Raw genomic sequence first — 26,734 nt, forward strand, 5'->3', positions numbered from 1 at the left:
CCCCTAAGGTGCCTATCTGCATCTTTAGCATCTAAAGGCTTCCCAAAGTCTCACCACTGCTCTGCCATCATATTTAGCAGTATTCTATTTTTTCCCTGATACTCTCAGGCTTCTCTGTTTATACAGAGAAATGTGGGAGAAAAAGAGAAGATTTAGGAAGTGACATTTTCTAAAATATTGTGCTGGGTGTTTCTAACATGCTGGCTCATCTGTAGTGATGACACAACCTGGAGTTTCACAATGACATCTGCCAAGGGCGTTAACTCCGACATTTACCCACAGTCATTTATGAATAATAAAGAAAAGCTGCACAAATCTAATTACTGAGGAGCATCTGCCTGTTACTGCATTTTAGCTGTTTGTGCTTGGGGAAATCCTGCAGCCTCTTTAGAGCATCTGGGTTTGGATTACCTCCATTTAGTTTATGTGGGCAATATATCCAACTATTATTAATGTCAAACCTTAGATTTTGGGATACAATAATTTGATAAGGTCTTCCCCATGGGGAATCAACTGCTCCTGTTGCAGCAGTTTGCTCTATTTAAAAACGTCATAAAATCCAACAAAAATGAGTAAAACTCCACTTTTAAAACAATGAAGGACTGGTTAGAGCAGTTCAATCCAAGATTTATTTTTAGAATGATGACTCTAGGTTTTTTACAGTGATTTCTTATACAGTTGGTTGTCATTCCAATTAATAACCTTTAATAGAGTGGGATCTCTGGGATAATTAGAGGAATTTAGAATTTGAGGAGTAAAGTCAGTGAGTATGGCCATGGTAACCTAGGTGAGTTTATGAACAATGTGGTTATAATTATTCAATTTTTTTAATTACTAAGCAACAAAGCTTTTGGTTTTGCTGCACAAATATAGGTGAGAATATATATATATATATATATATATATATATACACATATATATACATATAAATAAAGTAAGTACAATTGGAGTTTAGACTTGAAATGGTGAGTTCAGAAAGTTTAAAACATCCATTGAAAATAATAAGATATTATTATTATTATTATTATTATTATTATTATTATTATTATTATTACTATTACTATTACTATTACTATTACTATTACTATTACTATTACTATTATTATTATTATTATTAGATAAAGAGCCTCTCCTCTTGTGAAGTTAAATAATATTTCAGTAATGGAAATACTTCCTACCCTGGAAATTGTAATTGAAAATTAAAATGGAAATCAATCATACATTAATCTCTCCCTGTTTAAAGGGAACTTTCCATAATTATTGTTCTGGGCAGAAATACAAAGCACTTTTCTGATGGCTTCTCTTTAGCATTCCACTCAGTATCTTAATATATGAACACACTCATTGCGCACTATTTTCCTTCTAAACCATTAAAAAATAAAAAATTATCACTTTATCCTGTCTGACTAAAACTCATCCACATTTCTGATTGCCCCCCTTATGGATTTCAGGGTTTATTGGGAGAAACAAAAGAACTTTTCTGATCTAAGGCTCCTTCCCTGAGGAGTAAGCTCCTCCTGAAACCCACCTGGCACCCATCCCATCCCTGTCTGCTTTCCAGTTTTACTGCAGGAGGTTTGGACAGAAAATTAATTGGCTTTAAAGCTGCTCAATCTGATCAGCAAAGCTCAGCTGGTAACTACGTTTTCTTTTAAGCTTCTCCCCTCCTTGTTTAAGCTCCAGCCTATAAATTAACAAGGACGTCTAAGATGACAGATCAGTAACAGAATATAAATGGATTTTTTTTTTAAATCTGGAAGCATTTTAGATGAAGTTCCGACCCTCTTGGAGTCAAGGGGATCTTGACACTGAGCCTTTGCATTTCTGAGCTTGCTGTGAATTTCTTCACAGGCTGGAAAGTGTAAGTGATGAAAAACTCAGTTCCTCTCATTGCTCTTCTATTATCTAAAAGCTAAAAATGGGAAATAACAGATAATGCAGAGAATTCAGATAATCAGTGATGAAAATTCTTTTCTGAGAAAAGGCTAATATTGACTTTTTTACTTAAAATGAAACTGCCTTTTAGCATAAATGTGGGTCAGAATAGAAAAAAAACCCAACTCTGGTAGGGACTAGAGGTGTTTCAGGCTCAGGACATTCTGTCCAGAACTAATAAAAATTCAATTTTGCTAATGGTAGAATGCTTGACCTTTGAATTGTCTTTGAAGGTGGCACTGGAAAAGAACAGAGTGGGCATTTTGCATCAACAGGGAAACAGCCAGAAAAAAAAGGAAGACAAAGATCCATAGCTCAGTCAGCTTAAATCCCATCCTGGAGAGAGCCTGGAAGAAACTTCTTAACTATGACTTCCATAAAATTAAAATTTTAAAAAATTCCTTTATGAGAATACCTGGCTTAATATGGAAAAATTACCAGTGGTTACAGCTTGGAGTAAGGTCATTGATATCATTGTGTATGACAATATAGAAAATAAGAGCAATCAGTTAGTCAGGGCAAACAAATGAGTTTAAAAGTCAATGAATACTCTTTTTATTTCTCATAGATCAGCCTTTGTGGTATGGCACAGTGATCTGCTTCCAGCTTTGCTAATTCTACATTATTATCCCAAATGATTTAGAAAAAAGACTTTAGCCGATATAATTAATTTTTTTTAAAGAGCAGCAAACTAGAAGTCACAAATGCACCACTAACATACATTAAAAATTCATGGTAATCTCAAGAACATGAAGGGTTGAGTGGAAAGCAAGATTTCCAGAAACCAGAAATAATAAAGAGCTGAGAAAAGATGATCTGTGGGGAAAGGCTGAAGCAGTTGGATTTGTTGAGAGAAAGCACAGCTCAAGAGAGGGAATAAGAGAGGAGTTCTAAAAGTGCAGGAAGGGCAGGAAGAAATCAGCTTAATTCGCAGCAGGTTTCGGATGAGATTTAATCTGTCTGTGGAATGGGGTCCTGGAGTGCTGTGCCTGCTGCCCAGCTCCCTCTCCAGGCACAGCGCAGCCTTTAAGAGCTGCTTAATGACATGAAACCAATTTTCCATCACAAATCCCAAGCGCTGGCAGCTCGCTCCTGGCATCCCCAAGGGAAGGCTTTGTCCTAGGCGCAGCTCAGCAGAGCGCGGCCCATCCTGCTGGATCTGGTGGGGGAATCTGGCGTGGCAACCGATATTCCCGAAACCCTGAGATTCCTTACTGTGCAAAATGGCTCCTCAGGTTTTGAAACAAAACTATTTTGCATCCCAAGTATTTCTGCGAGCCGAACACGAAGGCGAGGTGACGGGAATTTCCTGTGTAAGTCTGGCTGTTTACACAGACACAGATCCTATCCTTGTCTGTCTTTGCATCTCTCCGGCTGGCACAGAGCGCTGGAGCGTTGTTCCCAGGCGCGGCAATGCCCTGGCATCGGCGGCAATGCCCTGGCATCGGCAATGCCCTGGCAGCGGCAATGCCCTGGCAGCAGCAATGCCCTGGCAGCGGCGGCAGTGCCCTGGCAGCAGCAGCGCTCCAACCTTGCTCCCTGCAGTCGCAGCTCACCTGGCCCAGGTGCACGGAGCGGAGCGTTCGCGGCCGGCCCGGCCCGCGGGACGCGGCGCTGCTGCGGGCACGGCTCTTATTGTGAAAGGATGATGAGAGGCAGCGCTCACCTCTGCCGACCATCGCTGCCTCCCTGCTCGCTGCCCTGGCACCGCTACCTCCGCCCGGCCGCTCCGAGCCGATGCCTTCTGCCCGCCGGAATATGTTCGCCAAAATCCTTTTGTCCGCCGCCAGCCTCCTGCTCGCTCACCTGCTGCGTTTCCTCTGCTCTTTGGTGCAATTCATTCCAGGTAAAACGCCTTAAAAACAATTCCTTTCATCCCGTCCCCTGGGAAAGGGGCTGCTGCTGCTGACACGGGTCGGGAGAACAATTCCTGTTGTCAGGCATTCGCGACAGAGCGATCTGAAGTCTTTGTTCGATTAGCAGAAAATGCCTGTTATTTGTTGAATGGATAAACGGCAGAGGCAAGGATTACAGCAGATACAGATGGTCTAGAGCTGGGAAAGCAGCACGCAGCAGATTCTCTGTGCGAGGGAGCCAGCTGGAAGCGGGCAGGGAGAGGGTTCTTTGGAGCCGCATCGTTGCCGAGGCTTTAACCTGAACGTGCAAACGGTGAACTGCCCCAAAGGATTTTGTGTCACAGCTCGACTCTGTGCTTCGTGTCATCATTGCACCGCTTGAGCTGCTTTTTGCTTGGGTTTTTTCTTTTCTTTGTTTTATTTTATTTGTTTGCTTGTTTTCAGAAATTAGCAACCAATAAAAATCATGGCCGACCTCACGGGAATTCCTGCTTTATGATGGTAGTGGTGGTTTTGTGTCCTTTAAATTCAAAGCATTGCTTCCGAGGTATCCAAAGAGCTGAAAATAAATCTCAAATCTGCCTTGTTGTGCCGCCAGAAGACCCCAAATTGTAAACTCTGATTTTTCTGGGAAATCAACAGCTATTTCGTGTGCTGGAGTTCACTGTCGCCTTCCTCCTTTCCTTCCTTTGAGCCTTCCCCTGCTCTTTTTCTCCATTTATTTTTTCCCTGTGTTTTCTGTCGTTTCTTTTCTGTTTTCCTTTGCTCCCCTGGCTCTTAGAGAGGAAGTCGGTGCCTGAGCCCCTGGCCATGGGGAACCAAGCAGCAGCATGGAGCAAGGAGCCCAGCCCGGGCACATCCCGGCACTCGCAAGGCAAGTGCTGCCCCTTCCCTTCGGAAATCCCAGCGGGAGCTCAGGGCTCCAGCCCCGGGGATGGCTGGAGTGCAGAGGGCACAAATCCACAGCTGTGGTTTGGGCTGGGGTCGGGGAAAACCGCTTGGCTTCCATGCTGTGCCAGTGTTTTACATGGAACAAAACACAGCCGGGTGCCAGAGGATTATTCCCAGTTTGAATGATCCTTGGGGAAAACAGAATTCTTGCCTCATTCTCCCTACTTCAAGAATATAACAAGCATTCTATTTGCTAAATTTGGTTTTTAATTCTGGAGTCAAACAATTAGACTGTGTGTGAAGAGGTGGTTCCTGAGCCTTGGCTTTGAACCTGTAGATTAAAATCAAAATGGCTTTGCCGTCTCCCATGTGATCCCATGTAGCAAATGGCTCCCATGCTTCTGACGTCCACCATTACAGATTTCGTGTCTCACCCACTGCTGTTAAGTACAATTTAATGTCTGATTCATGGTTCCTTGCACCCACAGCAGCTTTGTCTTCAAGAGCCTGGTCCTTCCTCCCTCCATTTCTGCATATAAGCAATCAATAACTAATCAGTGCAGGGCTGTCAGTTTGTACTGGTCAGTGAAATCATGGCACACTGTGCAGGGGAACAGGAGCTGAGCAAAGGATAACTCTGCAGGGACTGCCTGCTGTGTTAAGAAAATATTGGAGGAAAGTTACATCTCCGTGTCTGGCGCTGCCTCTGCTTGGATATGCCAAAGATGTTACGCCTGTGTTTGAAAGTCTGAGGTAGGATGGAAACTACATTGGAGAAATGAGGGTTCTGTGATCTCGTGCTGATTTTCAGGAGTTCAAGCACACACAGAGTGCCACTGGGACTGTGGGGTTTTAATTGTGGATTCAAGTTCTTCCCATCTCAGATCGCGGCCAGAACTGAAGGAATCATTTTATTTACGCATCATTTAATATTGAAAACCAGTTTGTCTTCTGCCTTCCTCAGAGAGAGATGGGTCCATTCTTGGGGAGCTAGATGTTAAAAAAGGTTTTTATTTACGAGTGAGCTTTTCCCTGAAGCTGAAACGGCTTTTTTGAAATTTCTCAGGAACATTGAGCAGGAGTAATCTGTGTTCTGTGCATTCAAAGTGCACTTAGGGTTGACAGTTATTACTCATACCTGCTTTTGCTTAATAGGGAAGATTTATTTTTTTTCTTCTTGCATGCCTTCCCTCCCACTAGCTATTCAGAATTGTCTGCAATGACTTGTCTTGTTTCTGGTAGCTTCTGTTTTGGTTCATCTGGGTGTTGGGATTTGCTCCCATTTGGCACTAATTTCTGCCAGGATCTTCAGCTCATTTGAGTGATGTCCAGAAGGAAAAACCCAATCCATTCTCTTGTTGTGCTTCTTTCTCCCTCTCTGGCCTGGGTTTGGGGCATCCCCTTAAATATTCTTGTTGTTTATAGCCCATGCTATTGGACTCCAGTTTGTAGGGGATGCCTTGGAATGAGTTCTAATGAGATGAGTTCTAACTAGATCAGATTTCAAGGATTACTGAGATGACCACGTGAATGGTTATCACAGGACAGGAAAAACAAAAAGAACTTGGCTTACTTAGCTTAGGAAGTGATATGATTCTTCACCCTAAATACAACACAAGGAAGGGAAAACTACCAAAACCACACACCAGAGCTGCCAGGTAAACAACAATAATGTCCTTTGGTAAATTCAAAGCATTTTCCTGATCATCTGGACAAGGAGCAGTTATCCAAAGAGGGAATAAGTGCCTGTAGACATAATAAGTTTTAAGACAGAATTCTTATCTAAGAATTTCTGGGGCAGCAGTTGGGAGGGGTGAACTCAGGAGATCTTTTCCAGCCCTGGTCAGGCTCTTTCGTGGAATGTATCTTTCCAAAATTTTCATTTACAGTGCTCCCCAGAAACTTTCGATGGAATGCTGTCCTGAGTCATGCATGTCCATGACTCATGAGCTTTGGTTCTGCTTGGATGTGAAATATCTCCTTATGGATGTGTTCCTCTCATTCTTCAATGCATATTTCGCACCTTTGCAAATGAAATCTTCAAAATATCTCATTTTGGATGTGTTCCTCTCATTCTTCAATGCATATTTTGCATCTTTGCAATCCTCATCTGCATTTCTGCATACACTTCCGAGATCTAAAGGAGGATTTGGGGATTGGCAGACTGGAGAGCTAGATTGGAACCTTGCATTTTACCTTCCTGCAATCCTGACACCCAGCCTGTGGGTGTTTTTGTGTAGAGAAACAAGCTCAGCAGAATTCTGCCTGCCAGCTCAGCTCTTTTGCAGACAGTCTGGTTGAAATAGCAGATTTCCTCTGGAGATCTAGAACAAAGCATTTCAGAGGAGGGAAATTGGGCAAGCGCTACACTTGGTCACCTGGATTAAAGGATGTGGGCCAGAGACAGCGGTGGTGAAGGAACAGAAAATCTGAGTGAATTCAGTAACAGCCTGGGCTCCCTTCAGACTGTGGTGTCTGAGCAGGCCTGGGTGATGGAGTTCTGCCTGCCACGTGCCCTTTTTGGTCAGAATTTCAGCCCACCTCGGTGCTCAGCAGCCCAGGCTGGTTCCATGGTCTCGGGGAGAGCACAGAGAGACTGCACTGAGGGCAGGATGGGCAGGTGCCAGCCTGGGCACGGAGGCACCCCCGACTAAATCCACCTCTGCAGCTAAATGGATTGCTAAAACAATCCTTGTGTTGATGAGGCTTTGCAAAGCAGGCTGTGGGAGCCAATCACTGACATCACTGGTAGCTCACAGCGTTCCCATCACTTCACACTCTCCTGGAGCTTTTGTTCTCCAGAAGGGGTGGTTGCAGCCAAATCAGAGGCTTCATCAGAAATTATCCTTCTCTGCTTATTTCACTGCCAAATAAAACAAAATCTGTTTTGTGCTGTAAATGGGCTTTGGCTCAGTTTCATTGGTGTTCTTCCATTTTTTTAGGATTGCAGTTAGTTTTTTTTCTTCTCTTAATTATTTGCGAAATTAAATCCAAACACACATTTCTTTGATTAAAAGAAAAGTCATCATCTTTTCTATCATCCTATATTCTGTTACCTCCTTTGGGCTGCAGAACTGGTGTCCCTTGTGGATTAACTAGAGCAGAGTAGAATCCACAGGGTTTTCAGCTCCCATGTTGGGTTTTGTGGCTTTACCTTGAGTATCCACCACAACTTGGCTGCTTGCAGATGCTGAATGCTCTTCTCCCTGACATGCAATCTCAAGATCCAGCATTTGTCACTTTATCCCATGAAAATCTCAATTCCCTGCATTTTGTTCTCCCTGCTCTCTCTGCAGGTTTCAAGAATTACCTGCCCAGCCCATCCAAGGAGCAAATCCTCTGCCACAGACCCCGGGGGCTGCAATGCATCTCCCCCTTAGTGCAGAGCGTGGAGGAGACCCCCGAGCCCATCCCAGCCAGGATCAAAGGACACATTCCCAAGTGGATTAATGGAAATCTGCTGAGAAATGGCCCTGGCAAGTTCGAGTTTGGCAATGACAAGTAAGTCTCCTTTAAATGAATTTTTAAATAGTTCTGGCCAGAACTCTGCCTAAACCTAAAGGGGACTCCCCTCATTACTATTTAGAGTATCTTTTAGTTTCTTTTTATGTAAGGGAAGGAAGAAATATCAATGTCACTCTTTTGAGAGCAGTTGCTCCCTCATTTGGGAACTCCCATTTTCTGCAGAGAGGAGCTGAATGGTGAAGCCACCCAGGCTGGGGAAGCTGAGTCACAGAGAGGCTCTCACCCACTCACCGTGGTGGGCTGGGGAATAAAACACACCCAGCTTTGTCCTCTGTCCTGGACAAAAACCCAGCCCTGAAATAAATCCGGGGTGGGAATTTGGAGAGTTGGTTGCACCAAATGGTGTGAACTGCTCTAGAAGCAAACCCACCCACTTTAAAGAATAATATATTAAAATATTCCTAGAAGGCACTTACTCCCCTATGGCTTGGAATGTGCCATTCTAGTAACTGACAACTCAGCTGGTGGCAGCAACTGGCCAAAGCTGATCTCCTCCTCATATTCCTAGAGAGAGACCATCAGGTTCTGGGAGTCTCACAAATCCCTTGGTTTGGTGACAATAACATCCTGCAAGAAGCTGAGAGCTAAAGACCTCTGGGTTGGCAGTAATAATTTCTGTTGTACAGTACAGCACAAACTCCATTCCCTGCAGAGGAATGGTTTAAACCAGCCTGAAGTGGGTGGTATATCTGTATAGATTATTCCCAAAAGCCCTTACACACAGCATTTGCAAACATCACATCCCACAGCGGTGAATATACTTGTTTTGATTTGTTTTGATTTGTTTTGATTTGGTTTGGTTTGGTTGGTTTGATTCAGGGGTTTTCCCAAACAAAGCTGTGCTTGGTTAATAATTCAGGGGATCTGGGAATCAGCTTTTACAAACACCAGAAAACCTAAAAGAGAGTATTACACTGCATCATATAATGCCCAACTCTTCTTCATCTCTTTTTTCTCTCTCCTGGAAGGTTTAACCACTGGTTTGATGGCATGGCCCTGCTGCACCAGTTCCAGCTGGCCCATGGCACGGTGACCTACAGGAGCAGGTTCCTGCAGAGCAGCTCCTACCTGAGGAACAGCCAGCACAGCCGCATCGTGGCCTCGGAGTTTGGCACCTTGGCCATGCCAGACCCGTGCAAGAGCCTCTTTGGGCGCTTCCTGTCCCGCTTCGAGCCGCCACGTAAGGGTGCTCTGCAAAACAGCAGAGGCTGCTGAGATTTTCTTGGAGGAACTTGTGACTAGGTGGAAAGGGAGGGGTGAGGAAGTCTGACAGACTTTCTGTGAGCCCATGCTTTTCTTAGAATATGGCCCAAATGTCAAAATTATGCAAATCGGTGTCAGCCTCGGCTGGGGGAGGCAGAGTTTAATGTTTTAATGCCACTTCAGCTGGCTCAATCCTGGATATTTTTGCAAATTTCCCAAAGAAAGCTCTGCCCAAGAGAACATCCTGTGCAGTGCTGATAATGAGCATTACACCCTGATGTTCTACCTGAGACACAGCTTTGCCCTTAAAACACCTTGCCTGGCTAAGCTTGTAGGGTAAGTGGGCTAATCCCTCCCTTCCTGGACTAAGGGGCAGGAGATTATTGAGTGGGGTGAGGGATGGTGCTGCACAGGAATGGAAGTTCCAGTACCTTTAGGATTCCGTGTACGTCAGGGAAGAAAGAGGCTTAAATGCAAGATAAGTGTTCCCCACTAAAACCAGCACAGGCCTGAAGTTTGCAGCTTGTTGCTGGTGCTGTGACCATCCTCCTTTTCTCCTCGCTCCTCCTGCCACACCATCTGTCCTTTCCTGAGGTGCTCACACCTTCACTCATGGTGACACCCCCCAAATCCCCACCCCAGCTCCCTCGAGACATTCCAGATCAATCCACATCCCTCACCTGCCTCTGCCCAGCTCCAGCAGTGATTTCCATCCCTGTCCTTGTCCCTTTAACCTGGCTCCACCTGCACAGACAGCTTCCCTTTGCAGATTAGCCAGATATTTCCAATCAATAAATCTCACAGGGATTAATGTCACTGCAAATGGGTTTATTTGTTTAAACATGTCTAACTTGCCATAATTCAACATGAGCTGCACAGAGCTGGACTCAATGCCAAGATTTCTGTTTCAGAGCCCAGTGACAACTGCAATGTGAACTACGTGCTGTACAAAGGGGATTATTATGTCAGCAGCGAGAACATCTGGATGCACAAGGTGGACCCAGAGACACTGGAAACAAAGGAGAAGGTGTGGGCAGGTGGGATAAGGGAGCTGGGGTACAGATGGTGCACAACCACACCTTGCTGGCTCAAGGGGAATTCCACTTCCAAAGGAATTTGTCTGTGCCTGCAGCATCTCTCTGCCGAGTCCCTGTGCAGCAGCAAGGCAGCCCCCAGGGCTGGAGGTGCAGCCACTGCCTGGCTGGGCACAGCTGTCAGTCCTCCCCTGCTCTCCCTGCTTGCCTGGGCTTGTCTGCACCTCTTAGCAGAGCAGGAAACAACTTTTTTCTGTGTGCAAGAAAAAGTGAACATTGCTGATCTCACATCTGCCTTTTCCCGTGTGCTTTGCTTTCATATCAATTCTCTTTATCTTTTTACACCTCAAGCTTTGCACACTCCAAAGCTGCCCTTGATCAAACCCTCTGTATTGAAGGCAGGGTTCAGCTGCCACTTGGTTTTCTCCCCCCTGCTAGGAAATGACCAAAACATCAGAGAAGTTTTTCCCTGTGTCCTGTGCACCCTCTCCCAGGAGCGTGGCTGGATGTGACAGAGGAAGGTGACCTGTGACAGGACAGCACAAGCTGGGTGTCCCCCCTGCCTGCACCCTTAGAGGGGATTTGGGCTGGGCAGCTGTGAGAAGGGCTGAGGGAGGATTCTGCCCTTCCTAAGTCAGTGTTTGCTGCTTGGGCTGTTTGACACCAAAAAATGCCAGCTCAGAGCATTCCCCAGGTCTTGAGGGAGCCAGTCCAGGAATCCCTGTCTGCAGGATCAGTGGTGAGTCATGAATAAATTGTATGTAACAGCCACCGAGCTGTCCTGGGTGGTTTGCCAGCTGATCTGTTTGTAAAGGAGATTGCAGTCATGAAAAGACAGGTGGGGATTTTCATGTTCAGCTCTGTTGAACCTTTCTGTCATAAAGTGAAAAGAATTCCCCTCAAGCAGTTTTTTTTAGGTGCAGTGTTATTTTTTTTGACTAAGTGAAGAAATGGAAAGGATGATTTCACATTTAAAGTCTCCAGTTTGAGATGCCTCAATAGGACCTGGTGTTCTGAGCTTGCAGTGATTTTTTGGGGCAGTGACTCTCCCTTCACACATCTGCCTGTGCTTGTCATGGGCAACATTCCCACTGTGTCAGCACTTGTACCATAAGGAACATCTGTGTCTTCCAAGGAATGTCTACTGCCATTAGTCCTGCTTTACTGGTAGAGAAATATCCTTATTTGCAAGGGTTTGCAGGGAGAATGAAGGCTGGAGTCCAGACCCCACATTATTAATAATTAAATCTGCTCTTCTTCCTCAGACTTCCACAAAACCAACCCTTGGGGAGGTTCTGCACTGACTGAAACTCTCTGGCATTTGCAGGTGGACTGGAGCAAGTTTATTGCAGTGAATGGGGCCACAGCTCATCCCCACTACGAGTCTGATGGGACAACCTACAACATGGGCAACTCCTATGGGAAGCATGGTAGGGAGGGCATGGCCAGCCTGGGTTTGGGGCAGGGTGTACAGGATCCCTCCTGGTGCTGCTTCAAGGAGCAGCTGATGAAGAAACACCCAAAGAGAGCTGGAAATTGCTGTTCCTGAGTCAAAATGTCAGTGTCAGTCTGTCCCATAAATCTGGCTCCTCTCAGGATTTAGTTTCAGACGCTTCTGACTTTGGCCTGTGAATGTCCTGCAAATTCTCCTCTTGCTCTCCCAGCCTTTGCTGGAAAACAGGAGAATGACTGTTTTAAAGTCCCCTCCACTGTTGAAGCCTCATCTGAAGAAATTTAGCAATTCATGTTTTTCACTGAGAATAAATTGGCTTTTGATGAGCACCATAAGGGTTTTTGCAGGAGGGATGATAGAATTTATTCTGGTCACCTGGCTATCTTCCAGCAAAGCTGAATTTTATGGGATATTTTTCTTCTTAGAACTCTGAGCTTCTTGATGGGATCCTGTTCCATCCACATGGCTGCTCAGAGCAATCAGTCCCTGTCAGCTGTGTGAAATCCTTCTTTTCCAGAGCCTCTGAAAACAGCCACTGCCCTTTACTGTGATCCCTTAGGCCAGCTCCACATTTTCCCAGCTTTGACCATTTTTCATTCTTGCTGCTTTCATTTCCTTTTGGCCTCAGCCAAGTCCAGCTCTGTGCCACATGCTTTTTTCAGCTGGACATACCAAGCTCTAGATCTTTATTATTCAGAGGTGCCATCCTTTCCTGCTCATCTGCTCAGGTTTATTAAATGAGCATTACTAAGGCTCAGAGTTTTCATTTCCTGTGAGCTTGGTTTTCATCCTGCCCCTGCTATTACAGGAGAGCACTTCAGGCAGATCTGGCATTCTCCCAGACTGACAAGATCCCTTTACTTCCTTTCAAGCTTCCTCTTTTTGTTTTTTTTTTGGTAGATAAATCCTCTGTAAAATGTTTTACTGCCTGTTGGGAGAGGTTTAGGAGAGGTTGTTTCAAGTATTCCTGAGGAGCAGGAAGGAGCAGAGCCTGAGTTTGGTTTGAACACCTTCTCCCCTTTCCAGGATCCAGCTACAACATCATCAGGGTCCCCCCACAGGAGCCAGGCCACGGGGACACGTTGGAGGGAGCCAAAGTCCTGTGCTCCATCCCTCCCAGGGACAGGGCCAAGCCATCCTACTACCACAGCTTTGGTAAGAGTCCACCCCCAGCTCAGGGAGTTTGGGGAGATGTGATGCAGAAAGGGCTGGCCAGCTCTCTCTGCCCTTGAGATGTTTTCTTGCCTCGTATTTGGGTGATATTCCTTCTTCTCTCCTCAGGGATGACTGAGAACTACATCATTTTCATCGAGCAGCCCCTCAAGCTGAACCTGCTGAAGATCATCACCTCCAAGCTCCGTGGGAAAGCCATCTATGATGGGATAAGCTGGGAGCCTCAGCACAACACCTACTTCCACGTGGTGAACAAGCACACTGGGGAGGTGAGGGGGTCTTTGGCCCCTGCAGCAGCTAATCTGCCACTTCAGTTCCAAATTTCCAATTGTTTTGTCCAATTTTTTGGGAACTTTAATTCCCAAAAGTGCTGCATAGCAGCCATGGGGAGTTTAAGAACCAATCCAGAAGTTACAGCAATAAACATTTTAAAGTTTATTGTAGTGTAGATTTACACTACAATGTTCACTTGTAGGTTTGTTAAAAATGGGATTTCTTCATGCATTTTCCTCTTTATTCTTGATTTTTTTGCCAGCCCTAAAAGGACAGGCAGAAAGAATCAGTTTGGAGGGACAAGGACTGAAATGCAGGTCCCAGGTACTACAGGGTATAAAAAGGTCAGAACCTGGGAAAGATGCACAGCAAGGGGCTGATTGATATTTTGGGTTTTCTTCTTCCAGTTGTGCTCCTTAGTGGCTTAAAGCAGCCCTTTTGTGGTGACACAAGGACAGAAGGCAAAGCCCAGGGAATGAGAGGGGTGGCAGTGGGGGGCAGTGTGGTATTTGCAGGGATCCTCAGTGAGGGGAGAGAATGATGCATCTGACTCCATCTTATCAAGGCCAATTAATTACTTTATTATACTGTATTATTCTATACTATATTACACTGTGTTACATTTCATCTAAACTGAACCTGCCAAGAACTCAACTGCACAGAACTGCCCAGAATCTCATGGCTGTCAGTGACAGTCCCAACACACACACACACACACCTGGCCCTGACAGGCCAAGGAAACAAAACCCCATCACTGTGGGTGAACAATCTCCACACAACACAGGCACAGCAAATGATAAGAATTGTGGTTCCTTTCTCTGAGGTTCAGAGAATGTGAAACCCAGAAATATTCTTGGGAAGAATTGTGCCTTGCTTTTCTCTGTGAAGGTGAATTTCTCTGTGAGTGATGAGGAGGGCTGTATTGGTATCAGAAGGCTAATTAATTACTTTATGATACCTTATAATTCTATACTCTATTACACTGTGTTACATTACATCTAAACTGAACCTGCCAAGCACCCAACTCTGCACACAATCTCGTGACTGTCCTGACAGTCCTGACACACACACACACACACCTGGCCCTGCCAGGCCAAGGAAACCAAACCCCATCACCGTGGGTGAACAACCTCCACATTGCATCCTGCTTTGGCACAACACAGGCACAGCAAACGAGATAAGAATTGTTTTGGGAAGAACTGTGCCTTGCTTTTCTCTATGAGGAGAAATGTGGGGCTGCAGGAGAGAGGAGAGAGAGGAGGTGAGGCAGGGAGCTGTGCAGAGGAGCTGCAGCTGTGCCCTGGTCCCTGCAGGTGCTGCCAGGCTCTTGGTGCTCCCAGCCCTTCGTCACCTTCCACCAGATCAACGCCTTCGAGGAGCAGGGCTGCGTGGTGCTGGACCTGTGCTGCCAGGACGAGGGCACCAGCCTGGCCCTGTACACGCTGCAGAACCTCAGGAGGAGTGGGGAAGGGCTGGACCAGGTGAGATCCCTGCCTCTGCTCGCCCAGCATCTGCTGCAGGAGCTGCTTTTCAAAGCTCAGGTTGGGAGAATGCAGAACGCTGTGGGGACAGCACAACCAGAGCTCCATGAAAACTGAAATGATCATCTCTTGAGGCTTCCTCTCCTTTTAAATCTCTCTCCATGGAGGATGCCCTTGACACAGAGCTCCACAGCCTGGCAGAATTTATTTCTGTTTTAAAACCTTGTTTTTAATGATAGTCATTTTCCTTATCCTTGTGTGATGCAATTTCCCCCCCAAGAAATGATGCAAAATAAGTTGTAGCATGACTTCTAAATGGAAAAAGGAACCCTGTTCTTTAAGACATTACTTCAGAAAAGGAGCAGTTTTTATGAAAATCACAAAACCACAAACACCACGGAAACCCCTGCACTGTTCCCCACAGACACCTCACAGCAGCACATTCAAATAAATTATTTATTGTGCCCAGCTCTGTGAAAAACCCCATTCAGGCTGTGAGAGGGGCATTATTTTGCATAGGTCACACATGGGAAAAGTGGGGGTGCTCTCAGTCTCTCACCCTGCAGATGTGTTTGTTGGAAACCCAGCGTGCTGGGGATGCTGCTGCCTGTCCAGACAGGGCTGAACTTCCTCTGTCTGTCCTGAGCTGTCTAGAACCAGCTCAGCTCTGACCTGAAAGGAGCACAGCTGTGTCCCATCGGGTTCTGCTTTCTCTTGGCATTTATTTTGGGTTTTTTCAAGCGTTTTTTGAGCATATTCAAGTAGAGCAGAGTGTTAATCCCAGGGGTTTTTTTGTCCTCCTCTGAGCACAGCCCAGGTGGAGTTTGCTGTGGTTGAAGGTGTCCTGGTGCCAGCACTGGGCCTGTGTTTCCAACAGGCACATTCTTCAAGTGACAGGTGGCATCACCAGCCCACTTCACCCCCACACACACAGAGGAGTCATTTCAGAACAGAACCTCAGACTTCTCAAAAGCCTCAGGAGTGTCTGGGCATGGCTTGTCTCCTTTCCCCAGATTTGCTGGCTCACTAACCCTGGCAGAGTGTTCTGTCTGGCACAGTTCCTCAGCCAGATTACATGAACCAGAAAAGTTTTGGAAACAGGGTTTCAGGATTACCATGTGATTAAAGTGAAGTTTGACAACTGAACTGGTGAGTTGTGGATTGAAGTAACTGAGAGACACCAAAATAGGGTCCTTGCCTATTTCACTTAAATGGGAACATGATGGGTTATGAACTTGGCTTGAGCAGAGCTTTAGTGGCAGGGGTGGAATTGTCCTCTCAATGTGCTGAGTGCCACACTGGGGGCTGCACTGTGCTCCCCAGGTGAATCCACCATCATTCCCTGGACTTCCAGCCATGAATCCACGAGTAGCTGAGCATGGAGGAGGGAATCCTGCAGGGGAGCTTCAGGCACTGAAGGCACAGGGCTCTCCTGCTTCTCCACAGAGTGATGTAAAGCAAACGAGCCTGTTCTCACTCAATGAAACACAGTGCAGGGTCTGTCCCACTGCTGGATCCGGAGATAATGGATTTTCATTGGGCTGATTTGCATACCAAGCTCAGCATTAATTACTGTGAGAGCAGTGCTGACCCTTTTAATTCATGTGGTTTTGGTTCCTGCTGTAAATTACTGGAACATGCAGGAACTTCTTCTTTCCATTATGTGTTTTACCTTACCAGAACTTGGTCAAACACACAAGGAAATGAAGAAGAAGAAGAAGAAGAAGAATTCAGGGGTGTCTAAAACTTCAGAATTGTTCCCCAAAAGTGCATTTAGGCTGCAATGTCTGTCCTCCCTCCATCACCATCCCTCTCTGTCTCTCTAACAGGTTTATGCCTCCGTCCCCAGAGCTTTCCCTCGCCGCTTTGTTCTCCCTCTGGACGTGGATTCAGACACACCCGTGGGGAAAAACCTGAACCCACTGCCTTACACACAGGCAAAGGCTGTGAAAGGTGCAGATGGCAAGGTGTGTACCAAACCATAAACCCATTCCTGCAGCACCTGCACCTCAGAGCTTTAACCACTCTTGCTTGTGGGGTGGTTGGTGGGACCAGCCAGCTCTCCTGCCCTGCCCAAGCTGAACCAACCCTGCACGTTTCCTTTAGAAATTCCCCTGTGATTTCTGCACGTTCCAGGTCTGGTGCACACATGAAAATCTCCACCCTGAGGGCTTTGAGAAAGTCGGGGGCCTGGAGTTCCCCCAGATCAATTACGCTGGCTACAACGGCCGCAGGTACCGCTACTTCTACGGCTGCGGCTTCGGGCACCTGCTTGGAGACTCCTTGGTCAAGGTTGATGTGGAGACCAAGAACTTCAAGGTGAGGTGAAGTCAGCTCCTCGAGTCCTTCCCCTGAGCTGGATTTGAAGGTGTGACATTTACTGGGGGTTTTAGGGCTTTGCCCAGATGGGTCTGGGATGAGATTCCCGATTTCATCCCTCACCTGGCACCTTATGAACACAGTCACCAAACAGGAGAGGATGGCACCAGCACACTCCTGGAATGAAAAAAAAAGTTAATTAAAAGTTGAACTCTTAAGTTTCTTGGAGCACAGAGTATTTCCAGGTGCCTTTGTGGGGAGCACTTGTAACTCTGCTCACTGCAGCAGACAAGTATTAATGCAATGAAACTCATCCATATGTCCCTGAAGCTCATCCATCTGTTCCTGTGCTTGCTAGATTTGGCAGGAGGAGGGATGCTACCCTTCAGAGCCCGTGTTTGTGCCAGTGCCTAATGCCACGGCAGAGGACAGCGGAGTCATCTTGTCTGTGGTGGTCTCCCCTGCTGAGGTAACTTGCTGGCAGAAGTTTATCAAAGTCACACAGCATTAATTCACTTTTCAAACCTCAAAGCCCAGCTGGAGGCTCACTGGCAGGTAGTTCTTGCTCCCCAGAGTGTCTGGCTCTGCCATGGCCCAGCACAGGCAGTGCAGGCAGGAGTTTCCCCAGAATGTTGGTGTGTCCCCCGTGGAAGCCGTGAGGCTCAGAGCTCCTGCCCTGCAGGTCTGGTCTCCGTGGTTTGCTTTGTACCTTTGTGTGCAAACAGTGCAAGAAGTTCAGCCTGGACACTCACTCTGCCTTTCTGCTCCTCCTGCAGAACCAAAGTGCTTTCCTGCTCGTCCTGGATGCAGAGACCTTCCAGGAACTGGGGCGAGCAGAAGTCGGGGTGCCAATGCCTTACGGGTTCCACGGCACCTTCACTGCCCACTGAGGAACTCCTGGGCACCTCCTGGGACTCAGGGCTGAGCCAGCCTCACAAAGAACCTCTGCTGCCTTCACCTCCCACCTTTCCATCACGTCTGGGATGAAGGAGCTGCTTTTTCTCCACCACAACCTCCTGTATTCCTAACAGAATATAGCCAAGGAAGGCAGAAGCCCCTTTGCTCCCACAGCCCACTGCTTGATCTACATTTTTTTTACTATCTTGCTAGACCAGCTATAGTAGCAGTTCACAAAGGATACCCAGGGTGAGGCTTGCAAGGCAGAAAATGGAAGCTGAGGTGATCAACCCCTTCCTTTGGTGCTCTGAGGGGAGGAGAACAGCGACGCTCGGGGCTGTGACTTTGGCTGAAGTATGCAGAGCAGAAGAGAGGAGTAAAACCCAGCAGGTGACAGGTGGGCCCAGGGAAGGGGAGTACATCCCCCCCTTGCATCCAGGTTGCCTTCAGTGGACTCCAGGGGGTAGATGCAGACACTCACAGAAGCTGTGCTTGTGCTTTTTTCTGTACCATAGCTGTGCCCTCAAATAAAACCTTGGGAAGTTTTTCCTTTCTCTGCCTGTCCTTGGAGTCGTGTAGATGTGGGGGACACATCTCTGGAGCAGGACATGGCTCTGCTGGCTGACAGTGCCTGCCTTCCTCCCAGTTCCACCAGTAGGAAACCCAGAGAGCTCCCCCGTGGCCTTGGTGTCCCTCTGGGGTTAAGCAGAGCAGAACAAACTCCAGCCCCCTGGCTCATCCAGGCTTCTCCAGCTGCTGGACCCTGGGGTGTGGGTGGGTGAGTCAACAATGAGGACTTCTGGTTGTATTTCTTCATTGTGAGAAGCCTGAAGAGTTATTTGAATCATTTCCTTGAGTAATAAAGGAGCCCTTTCACCCTGGGGGCTTTTCCTCCTCTGAGCTTCCTTCCCCTTCCTCACAGGTCTTGGCAAAAGGAAAAGGATTTTACCTCAGGGCTGCTGCTCTGGGAGAGGCAGAGGAGGCTCAGCCGGAGCTGGTGGAAGCCACTAGATGGCAAACAGCTCCCGTTCCTGCCGTTCAGCCCTGCCCTGCAGCCTCTGGTCATTGTCACACCCTGCCCTCCTCCTGGAGCCTGTCCCCGCGGGAGCAGCCCCCAGCACGGCAGCAGAATGGTGCCAAGAGGTCTTTAATGGAGTTCAGGCACCGTCGGTTCTCTTTTTTATTTTTATTTTTTTTTCTTGTTGAAGTGGGAAACGAAAAAGGGTCAGAGGTTCAGGTGGCGCTTTGTGTGGATTAGAGAAAAGCTGCCGTGTTTAAAGCTCTGCTTCCCCAGAACAAAAGCCCCGCCTGGGCTGTGCTCACAGGCTGTGCTCCCCACCCGAACCTGCGGATCCTGCTCCTCTCACACAGAGCCTGCCCCGAGGCTCGGGGGTTTCCCACCCTGACAGACATCGCCGGGAATTCCCAGGAATTAAGGGAATGCACATTCAAACCCTTGCAGCACTGAGAAATCCAGTTACTCCCCGTTCTCCCAGAGCTTTCTGCAAATCACCACACCTTAAGGGTTCCTCGGCTTGAGCTCCATGAATGTTACTGCAGGGCTGCGCTCCTTCAGGGATGTCCCTAACCAGCCCGGGGTCTAACACTGACACGGGGGATTGGAGCATCCCGGGGCCGAACACGGGGGATTGGAGCATCCCGGGGGCCGACACCGGCACGGAGGGATCGGAGCATCCCGGTCCTGAACACGGAGGACAGGAGCTTCCCGGGGGCCAAACACGGGGGATTGGAGCATCCCGGGGGCCGACACCGGCACGGAGGGACCGGAGCATCCCCGGATCCGATATCGGCACCGGGGGATTGGAGCATCCCCGGATCCGCCACCGGCACGGAGGGATCGGAGCATCCCGGGCCTGAACACGGGGGGACCGGAGCATCCCCGCGTCTCGGCGGGCGGATCCCACGGGCTGGAGCCGCCCCGGGGCCGGGATGAGGCCGGGCTGGAGCCGCCCCCGGGGCCGGGCTGGAGCCGCCCCGCTCCGTCCCCGCTGCGTCCCCGCGATGTCGCCGCGCTCCGCCCGCCTGGCGCGGCTGTCGCGCTCCGTCACCTTCAGCGCCTGCCACCGCCTGCACAGGTGAGCGGCCCCGCACAGGTGAGCCCCGCACAGGTGAGCCCCGCACAGGTGAGCCCCTCACGGGGGAGCCCCGCACAGGGGAGCCCCTCACGGGGGAGCCCCGCACGGGGGAGCCCCGCACAGGTGAGCCCCGCACGGGGCAGCCCCGCCGGGAGGAGGCTCCGAGCCCCGCTGCGCTTCCCGGCCGTGTCCCTGGCCCAGCCCCTCCCCGCAGCCCGTGCCCGGCTGCAGTTCCGTGTTTTGACCGAGCCGGCAGCGCTTTCGCTTTGTAACCATCGCCCTGCGCCCCCCGATCTGCTGGTTTCCCCCCAAAACGGATCTATTCCTTGACCTGAAACTGCCTCAAAGGAGGTTTTAGGCTCGGCCTCTTCTGCCAGGCTAGGAGCGATGGCACAAGGGGAAACAGCCTCGAGCTGTTCCAGAGAAGGTTTAGGCTGGAGATCAGGAGGAATTTCTCCATGGAAACGGTGGAGAAGGGGCTGCCCGGAGAGTCCCCATCCCTGGAGGTGCCCAAGGAACTCCTGGATGTGGCACTCAGTGCTCTGGGTCTGGCTGCACTCCATAATCTCACAGCTCTTTTCCAGCCTCAGTGATCCTGGGGTTCTGTGATGTTCCCAAAATGTGCCTTGACCAGAAGCACTCAGAGCAGGCTCCTGGATTGCTTCAAAGGGAAGATTCAGAGGGAAATCCTTTGTACTTCTTGGAGAGGCTCCCTAAGTTTTGTTAACCAGTAATAAACCCAAATGTGCAGCTTGCTCCAGGCCTAAGTGGTTTTGGGCCCAGATGTTGAACATTTATGCAGCAGTGGTGTCAAGCAGATGCTCTGAAACAGACACAAAACCACAGCAAGGAAAGAGTCAGTGCTGTCAACAGCATCTTTTCATGGACCAGACCCTCTGTCTGTGTTTGTGCCTCCTGGGCTGGTTAAATGTGGGAGAGGGAAGAGATGGAGAGCTGGAAAGCAGAGTAGAGTGAATCCATGAAGAGCTGGAACAGATCCGTGCCTGCCTTTCCCACAGTAAATCCCTGAGTGATGAGGAGAACCTGAAGCTCTTTGGGAAGTGCAACAATCCAAATGGCCACGGACACAACTACAAAGGTGGGAAGCTGATTTCCATCCTTGCTCCTGGAGTGGTGCTGCTCTCAGGGTGGGGAGGGCTGGGCCACTCATTCTCAGCAGCTTGATACAGCTTTTAGTGGCTGGGTTTGTGTTTTTATTAAGAATTAGGAGGAAATTTCAGCAGCAGGGGGTTGAACCATAGCATGGGTTTGCCATTTTTCAGCTGAATAGATAATAAATATTTCTTTTCAAACGCCACTTCTTGAATCAGGTCTGCTTGTTCACACTCTGCAGAGTCATTGTGATTGGAATGGAGATTTTTCTAAGCAAAAGCCATGCAAATTAAACAGCCTGTAAACATTATTTGAATGGGTTTTTTCACAAGTTCTCCCATTTGTACACCCTGAGCACACAGAATTAACCCTCTCCAATTCCTGGAGTGGCTCCTGGTGTTGTTAGCACCCTGAAACCTCTGCTAAGGAGCTGCTTTATCAGGGAAGACAGGTTTATCTCCAGCCTGCCTGGGGCACCAGACCTTGGGGAGGGATCTTTGTGCCTCTGAGTCGTTGTTTTTATGGATCATCCCCTCATTTTAGAAAAGCAGTCCCACTCCTGAGTGCAGCCTGTGGGTGAGCAGGGTTGTGTGTCCCAGCAGCAGCAGATTTGGTTTTGGGTTCATGGGCATCACAGTGACCTGATCTTTTCTTTTTCCAGTTGTGGTCACCGTGCGTGGAGAGGTGAGTGCATCCAGCATCTTCTCCTGTCCCTCAGTGTGGCAGAATCCCCACAGTTCTGGCCCCATGCCTGGATTTCCCAGAGTATTTTGGAAACTCTGTGCCCATCACTAGAGGAGAAGGTTTTCTGTGGCCATTGTCCTGTTCACAACAAGGATTTGCAGTTTCGGGCTCTTTTCATGCTTGAAGACTCTTCCAGTGAGTTGTTTCTGCCTGGTGTCAGCTTTTAGGAGGCAGTGGAACCTCTGGAATTGTTTCCAGGCTGTATCAAGCCCATGGGAACATCACAGGAGTGGAGCTTGAGCCCTCTGGCAGTGGGGAGATCCTTTCCTTGTGGCTCAGATGAGCTGAGCACGGATATTCCTGCCTGGTTTGTGCTGCCAGGCCACCAATCTCCCTTGTGCTTCCCTGCAGATCGACCCAGTCTCGGGGATGGTGATGAACCTGACAGACCTGAAGGAATACATGCAGGTGAGAACAGCCCAGTTTTCCTCCTCATGCCCTGGGAGAGATGATTAGAGCCTGTCTGGTACCAGCATGGGGACGTGGTGAGCTGCTGATGGCAGGAGATCAAAAGGAAATCAGGGAATAATTGAAGACTTAAATGCCTTTGCTGTGTTACGTGAGGCAGTGCCACGTCTCCAGCTGGGAATCTCACAGCTGGATCTGGGGCTCTTTCCCTTTTTCCCCGTGCTGCTGCCTGGCTGTGTGTGTGGCCTGAGCCTCAGGCTGGGCAGGGACAGGGCTGTCACTGTCCTCTCTCTGCAGGCAGCGATCATGGAGCCGCTGGACCACAAAAACCTGGACAAGGACGTGCCCTACTTCTCTGAGGTGGTGAGGTGGGTCAGGGGGGCTCCTGGAGAGCTGATCCTACCTGGGCAGCAGCAGCCTGTACCTGTGTGCTGAGCACACCTGTGTCCAGCCCTGCTGCCCCTCCCCACATCAGCCTGGGTGGGAGCTGCCCATCCCACCCATCCCACACTTGCTGGCAGTGCCACCATCCCCACGGAGCTCAGGTGTCATCAGCTGTCCCTCAGCATCCCCCCAGCCCATCCTGGCTGCAGATGTTGGTGTCATTCTGCCACTTCAGCCCTGACCCTGCTGCTGTTCCCCCTCAGCACCACGGAGAACGTTGCTGTGTTCATCTGGGACAGCCTCCAGAAGCTGCTGCCCCAGGGCATCCTCTACAAGGTGGAGGTGCACGAGACAGAGCAGAACGTGGTGGTTTACAAGGGAGAAGAAGCAATTGTCAAGTGAAATCAGCCCGAGCTCAGCTGCTCAGCAGAAAGGCTCCATCATCAGCTCCGTGGGTCCCTGCTCAGCATTCCCTGCAGCCAGCCCTGTGTTCTGTGTCACAGCACAAAAGGGCAGGTGTTTCACAAGGACCCTCCCAGTTTGCCCATCTGGCTTCTCAGAATGGGTTGGTTTCTCTGCTTTTCCTCAAGACCTTCCTGTTTTGCCAGCTGATGTGAAATTTAGAATTGTGCCATGGTAAATAAAGCAGCTTTGGGGAGAGGAGGGGCCTGGCAAAATCCCAAAGTCTTTGATTTCTCTCTGATTAAATATTGAATTCATTTATTTGATAATGTGAGCTTTGGTGTTGCTTTGCTTCTTGATCAAACAGAGATGCATTTTTGAGGGTGAGAACTACGTTATCTTTTTTTTTTTTTTATTTTCTTCTTATCAGTTTATTTCCTGTGCTGCAGGCATATTTCTTCCTGTGGCCAGCAGATCTTTCTCTGTGTGTGGAACTGGTGGGCAATAAAAAAACTTCTGATCCAAACTGGAGAGCCAAAGGGGGCAGGGTGTTGGTGAGAATGGAAAACTGAGGAAACTGCAGTGGGAATGTCACAGCCCCAGTGGTGGCAGAGCCCTGGGCAGGGAGTGCAAGAAGAAACCCTTAAATCCACCCTTAAATCAACCCCAAAATTCAGTGGAGGTGGTTGCAGCAGGATGAGGCTGTGAGAGGAGCTTAAATGGACACTACCCCAATTACCCTGGATATCCTGGAGCTGGGGCAGGCTGGGAGAGCTGAGGAAGGGCAGTGAGGGAATGGATGTTGCACAATTCCTGTGGTTAAAGGCCACCCAGTCCCGGTGTCTGTCCAGGGGCAGCAGTGGCAGCACTCTGTGTCCCTTTGTCACTCAGCAATGTCCCGAGCAGTAATTAGGAATGGCCATCAAGAATAGCTGAATGGACATAATTAAAAAACAACCTGATAAGCTGGGCAGCAATTCCCTTGCTTTACATGAAATGGGGTGTTTGAATAACGGGAGCAAACATCCCCTTTGGGGAGGTTTAATGGAGCTTGTCTAATTGTTCACCTTGGCCACGCTCTGCTCCAGGCTGAGCTAAAGTGGGGTTTGCACTGCCAAAAAAACCCTGGGCTGCCTTGAAACTTTAAATTCACAGGAGTCTGGGCTGCTCTGGAGTGTCGGGGGGGGACTGCTTTACCTGGGGACAGCTCTGTGCTGTCCCCTGCCCTGGTTCAGCCCCGCTCAGCCTGCCTGGGAGAGCTTCCAAAAGGGAACTGGGAGAAAAATGAGGGACATTCCCTTTGGCAGGGCAAAACCTCTGCCCTGGGAGCTCCAGCTTTGGGGAATCCTTTTCCATTTCTAAGGGGGTGCTTTGGGGATATTTGGCTGCAGGTTCCTCGCAGTGTGAGCCAGGCAGAGAGTGCTCAGTGCCTCGGATGAAATGAACACTCAGCTGGCACATTTCCCCTTTTTCCTGCTTTTTTCTCTCCCCAAATGTGGAAGCAGTCGTGTTTGTTCAGCGTGGGGGCTTTGCAGCTGCTCTGACCCCTCCTGCTGCTCTGAAATGTGGTAAATTCGGTGCTGGTGCTGCTGATTCACGGAGCACCGGTGGCTGCAGTGACTCACGGACACTCAAAGGCATCATGTGCTCTCTTTATCAGAGCAGGAATCATTCAGCCGCTGGCAAAAGCCGAGCAAACAAATGTTCCATCTGCACAGCACAGCCCACTGCTTTTATTGGCACGGGGGCAGAAAATGCAGCCCAGACTGCTGAGAATTTCTGCAGCTCCGTGGCCCTGGCAGAGCCCCTGAGTGTTTGTGTTTATTGCAGGCAGGGTTGATCTGTGCCAGTTATTCTGATTTAAATGACGGCAGCTCTGGGGAAATGGGAATAACTGGGGTGCCTGGGCAGGGGTGTGGGTGAAAGGGGCTGGAAACAGCAGGGCTGGAGTTGGAATTGGGATTTCCGTGGGTGCTGAACCTCATCCTGCTCAGAGGGGTCTGGAGCTCTGCAGGGAATTCCCTGTGGGATCCCAAATTCCCAGCTGAGGGAGGGAGGGAGGGAGGGAGGGGTTCACAGGGAGTGAATGAACTCCCAGAATTAAACATTAAACATTAAACTCTGCCTGAGTTACGGAGTGATGAAGTGCTGTGAGGAGAACTGCTCAGGTGACAGTGGGGACAGCCCTGAGAGGTCCCAGCTGATCCCAGCAGGATCACCAGCACTTCCAGCTTCAGTGCATGGAAATGAGAATGGCAGGGGAGCAACGGCAGGAAATGTCATTTAAACAGTCCCCAGTTGTGTTTAGTGGGACTGAAGGACCCAGCCCTGCCTTCCTGCCACATGCCAGAGTCAAATCAGGGTTTGTGGAAGAGCTGGGCACAATAAATAATGTATCTGGATGTGCTGCTGTGAGGGGTCTGGGGGGAGCAGTGCAGGGGTTTCTGTGATTTTCATAAAACCTGCTCCTTTTCTGAGCCAATGCAGGCCAGGGGCTGGCTGTGCAAACCTGATGGAATTTAATACCTGTGCCACCATCTGCTCCTGTCAACCAAAAGCAAAGTCTGAGGCTGCCCAGGAAATCTGTCCAACGGCAGCTTTCCTTGTTATTTTAATTTATTTTAATTTTCATTTTTAGTTTAGGGAGGTTTTTCCCATTCTGTCTCACCGGAGGAGGAAAAATCTCTTTTTTTTCCTGTGTTTGAAGCACAGTGGCCAAGGTGGGACCGAGGGTGCAGCTCTGGCAGTGGAACTGATCCTGTTCCTGTGACACCTGGGGACAGTAAGAGCCCAAAAGGAGCAGCAGAGAGAGGAACCCCACCAAGCTCTGCCCTCAGGCTCAGGGGCCACCCCAGGGCTGGTTTTTTCCAGCCCATTGTAGCCCAAACAATGAAGGAGTTAATAAATAATCCACACATTGAGGGATGAGGATCTGCTCCTCCGAGCTCTGAGCTCCAGCTGCACCTCCCAATTCCCCACTGGGATTTCCCTCCTTAAAGTGCTTTTATTTCCCTCTTTAAGGTGCTTTTATTCCCTTCTTTAAGGTGTTTTAATTTCCTTCTTTAAGGTGCTTTTATTTCCCTCTTTAAGGTGCTTTTATTTCCCTCTTTAAGGTGCTTTTATTTCCCTCTTTAAGGTGTTTTTATTTCCTTCTTTAAGGTGTTTTTATTTCCTTCTTTAAGGTGTTTTTATTTCCTTCTTTAAGGTGTTTTTCCCTCTTTAAGGTGTTTTTATTTCCCTCCCCAAGGTGTTTTTTGGGAGTGCAGTGCCCCTGCCCACTTTGGGAAGTTCCACAGGGAACTGAATGAGGCCAACAAGGAGCAAACACTGGGGGAGGTCACTGAGAAAAGGAGAAAAGGAGAAAAGGATCTGTCTCTGCCCCAGAATTCCCCAAATTTCCTCATTTTCCAGAGCCCCGGAGCAGGGGCAGCCCAGACACAGCCCCCGCCCAGCAATTCCCACCCTGGGTAAAGCTCATTAGGGTGTTTGCTTGTGCCTGGCGTTAATTGGCACCGACTAATTACCCTGTGCAGGGGGAGGCCAAGTG

The 26,734-nt window shown here is 48.8% G+C and overlaps 2 protein-coding genes across 4 annotated transcripts; both read left to right on the top strand.

Annotated features, from left to right (window-relative positions):
- The first annotated feature begins 3,472 nt into the window (after window positions 1-3,472).
- Window positions 3,473-18,594, top strand: BCO2 (beta-carotene oxygenase 2). Of its 3 annotated transcripts, XM_059867406.1 has the most exons (13): window positions 3,473-3,781; window positions 4,573-4,665; window positions 7,979-8,183; window positions 9,176-9,387; window positions 10,322-10,437; window positions 11,772-11,874; window positions 12,924-13,052; window positions 13,179-13,339; window positions 14,657-14,824; window positions 16,654-16,791; window positions 16,961-17,143; window positions 17,502-17,612; window positions 17,920-18,594. In XM_059867406.1, exons 1-13 carry the CDS (start codon window positions 3,673-3,675, stop codon window positions 18,031-18,033), a joined length of 1,842 nt encoding a protein of 613 aa, XP_059723389.1. In that variant the 5' UTR covers window positions 3,473-3,672; the 3' UTR covers window positions 18,034-18,594. The 3 variants fall into 3 exon arrangements, with proteins under 3 accessions (XP_059723389.1, XP_059723391.1, XP_059723390.1); XM_059867408.1 differs by lacking the exon at window positions 17,502-17,612 and having other exon boundaries at window positions 3,475-3,781; XM_059867407.1 differs by lacking the exon at window positions 4,573-4,665 and having other exon boundaries at window positions 3,477-3,781.
- Window positions 18,595-20,012: 1,418 nt separating this feature from the next.
- On the top strand, window positions 20,013-23,516 carry PTS (6-pyruvoyltetrahydropterin synthase). Its single transcript, XM_059867409.1, has 6 exons — window positions 20,013-20,136; window positions 21,156-21,235; window positions 21,911-21,933; window positions 22,345-22,401; window positions 22,699-22,769; window positions 23,049-23,516. The coding sequence occupies exons 1-6, from the start codon at window positions 20,063-20,065 to the stop codon at window positions 23,185-23,187; spliced, it is 444 nt and encodes a 147-aa protein (XP_059723392.1). The 5' UTR covers window positions 20,013-20,062; the 3' UTR covers window positions 23,188-23,516.
- The last annotated feature ends 3,218 nt before the right edge of the window (window positions 23,517-26,734 follow it).

This window comes from Haemorhous mexicanus, chromosome 24 (assembly GCF_027477595.1).
Source record: "Haemorhous mexicanus isolate bHaeMex1 chromosome 24, bHaeMex1.pri, whole genome shotgun sequence".
Lineage (NCBI taxonomy): Eukaryota > Metazoa > Chordata > Aves > Passeriformes > Fringillidae > Haemorhous > Haemorhous mexicanus.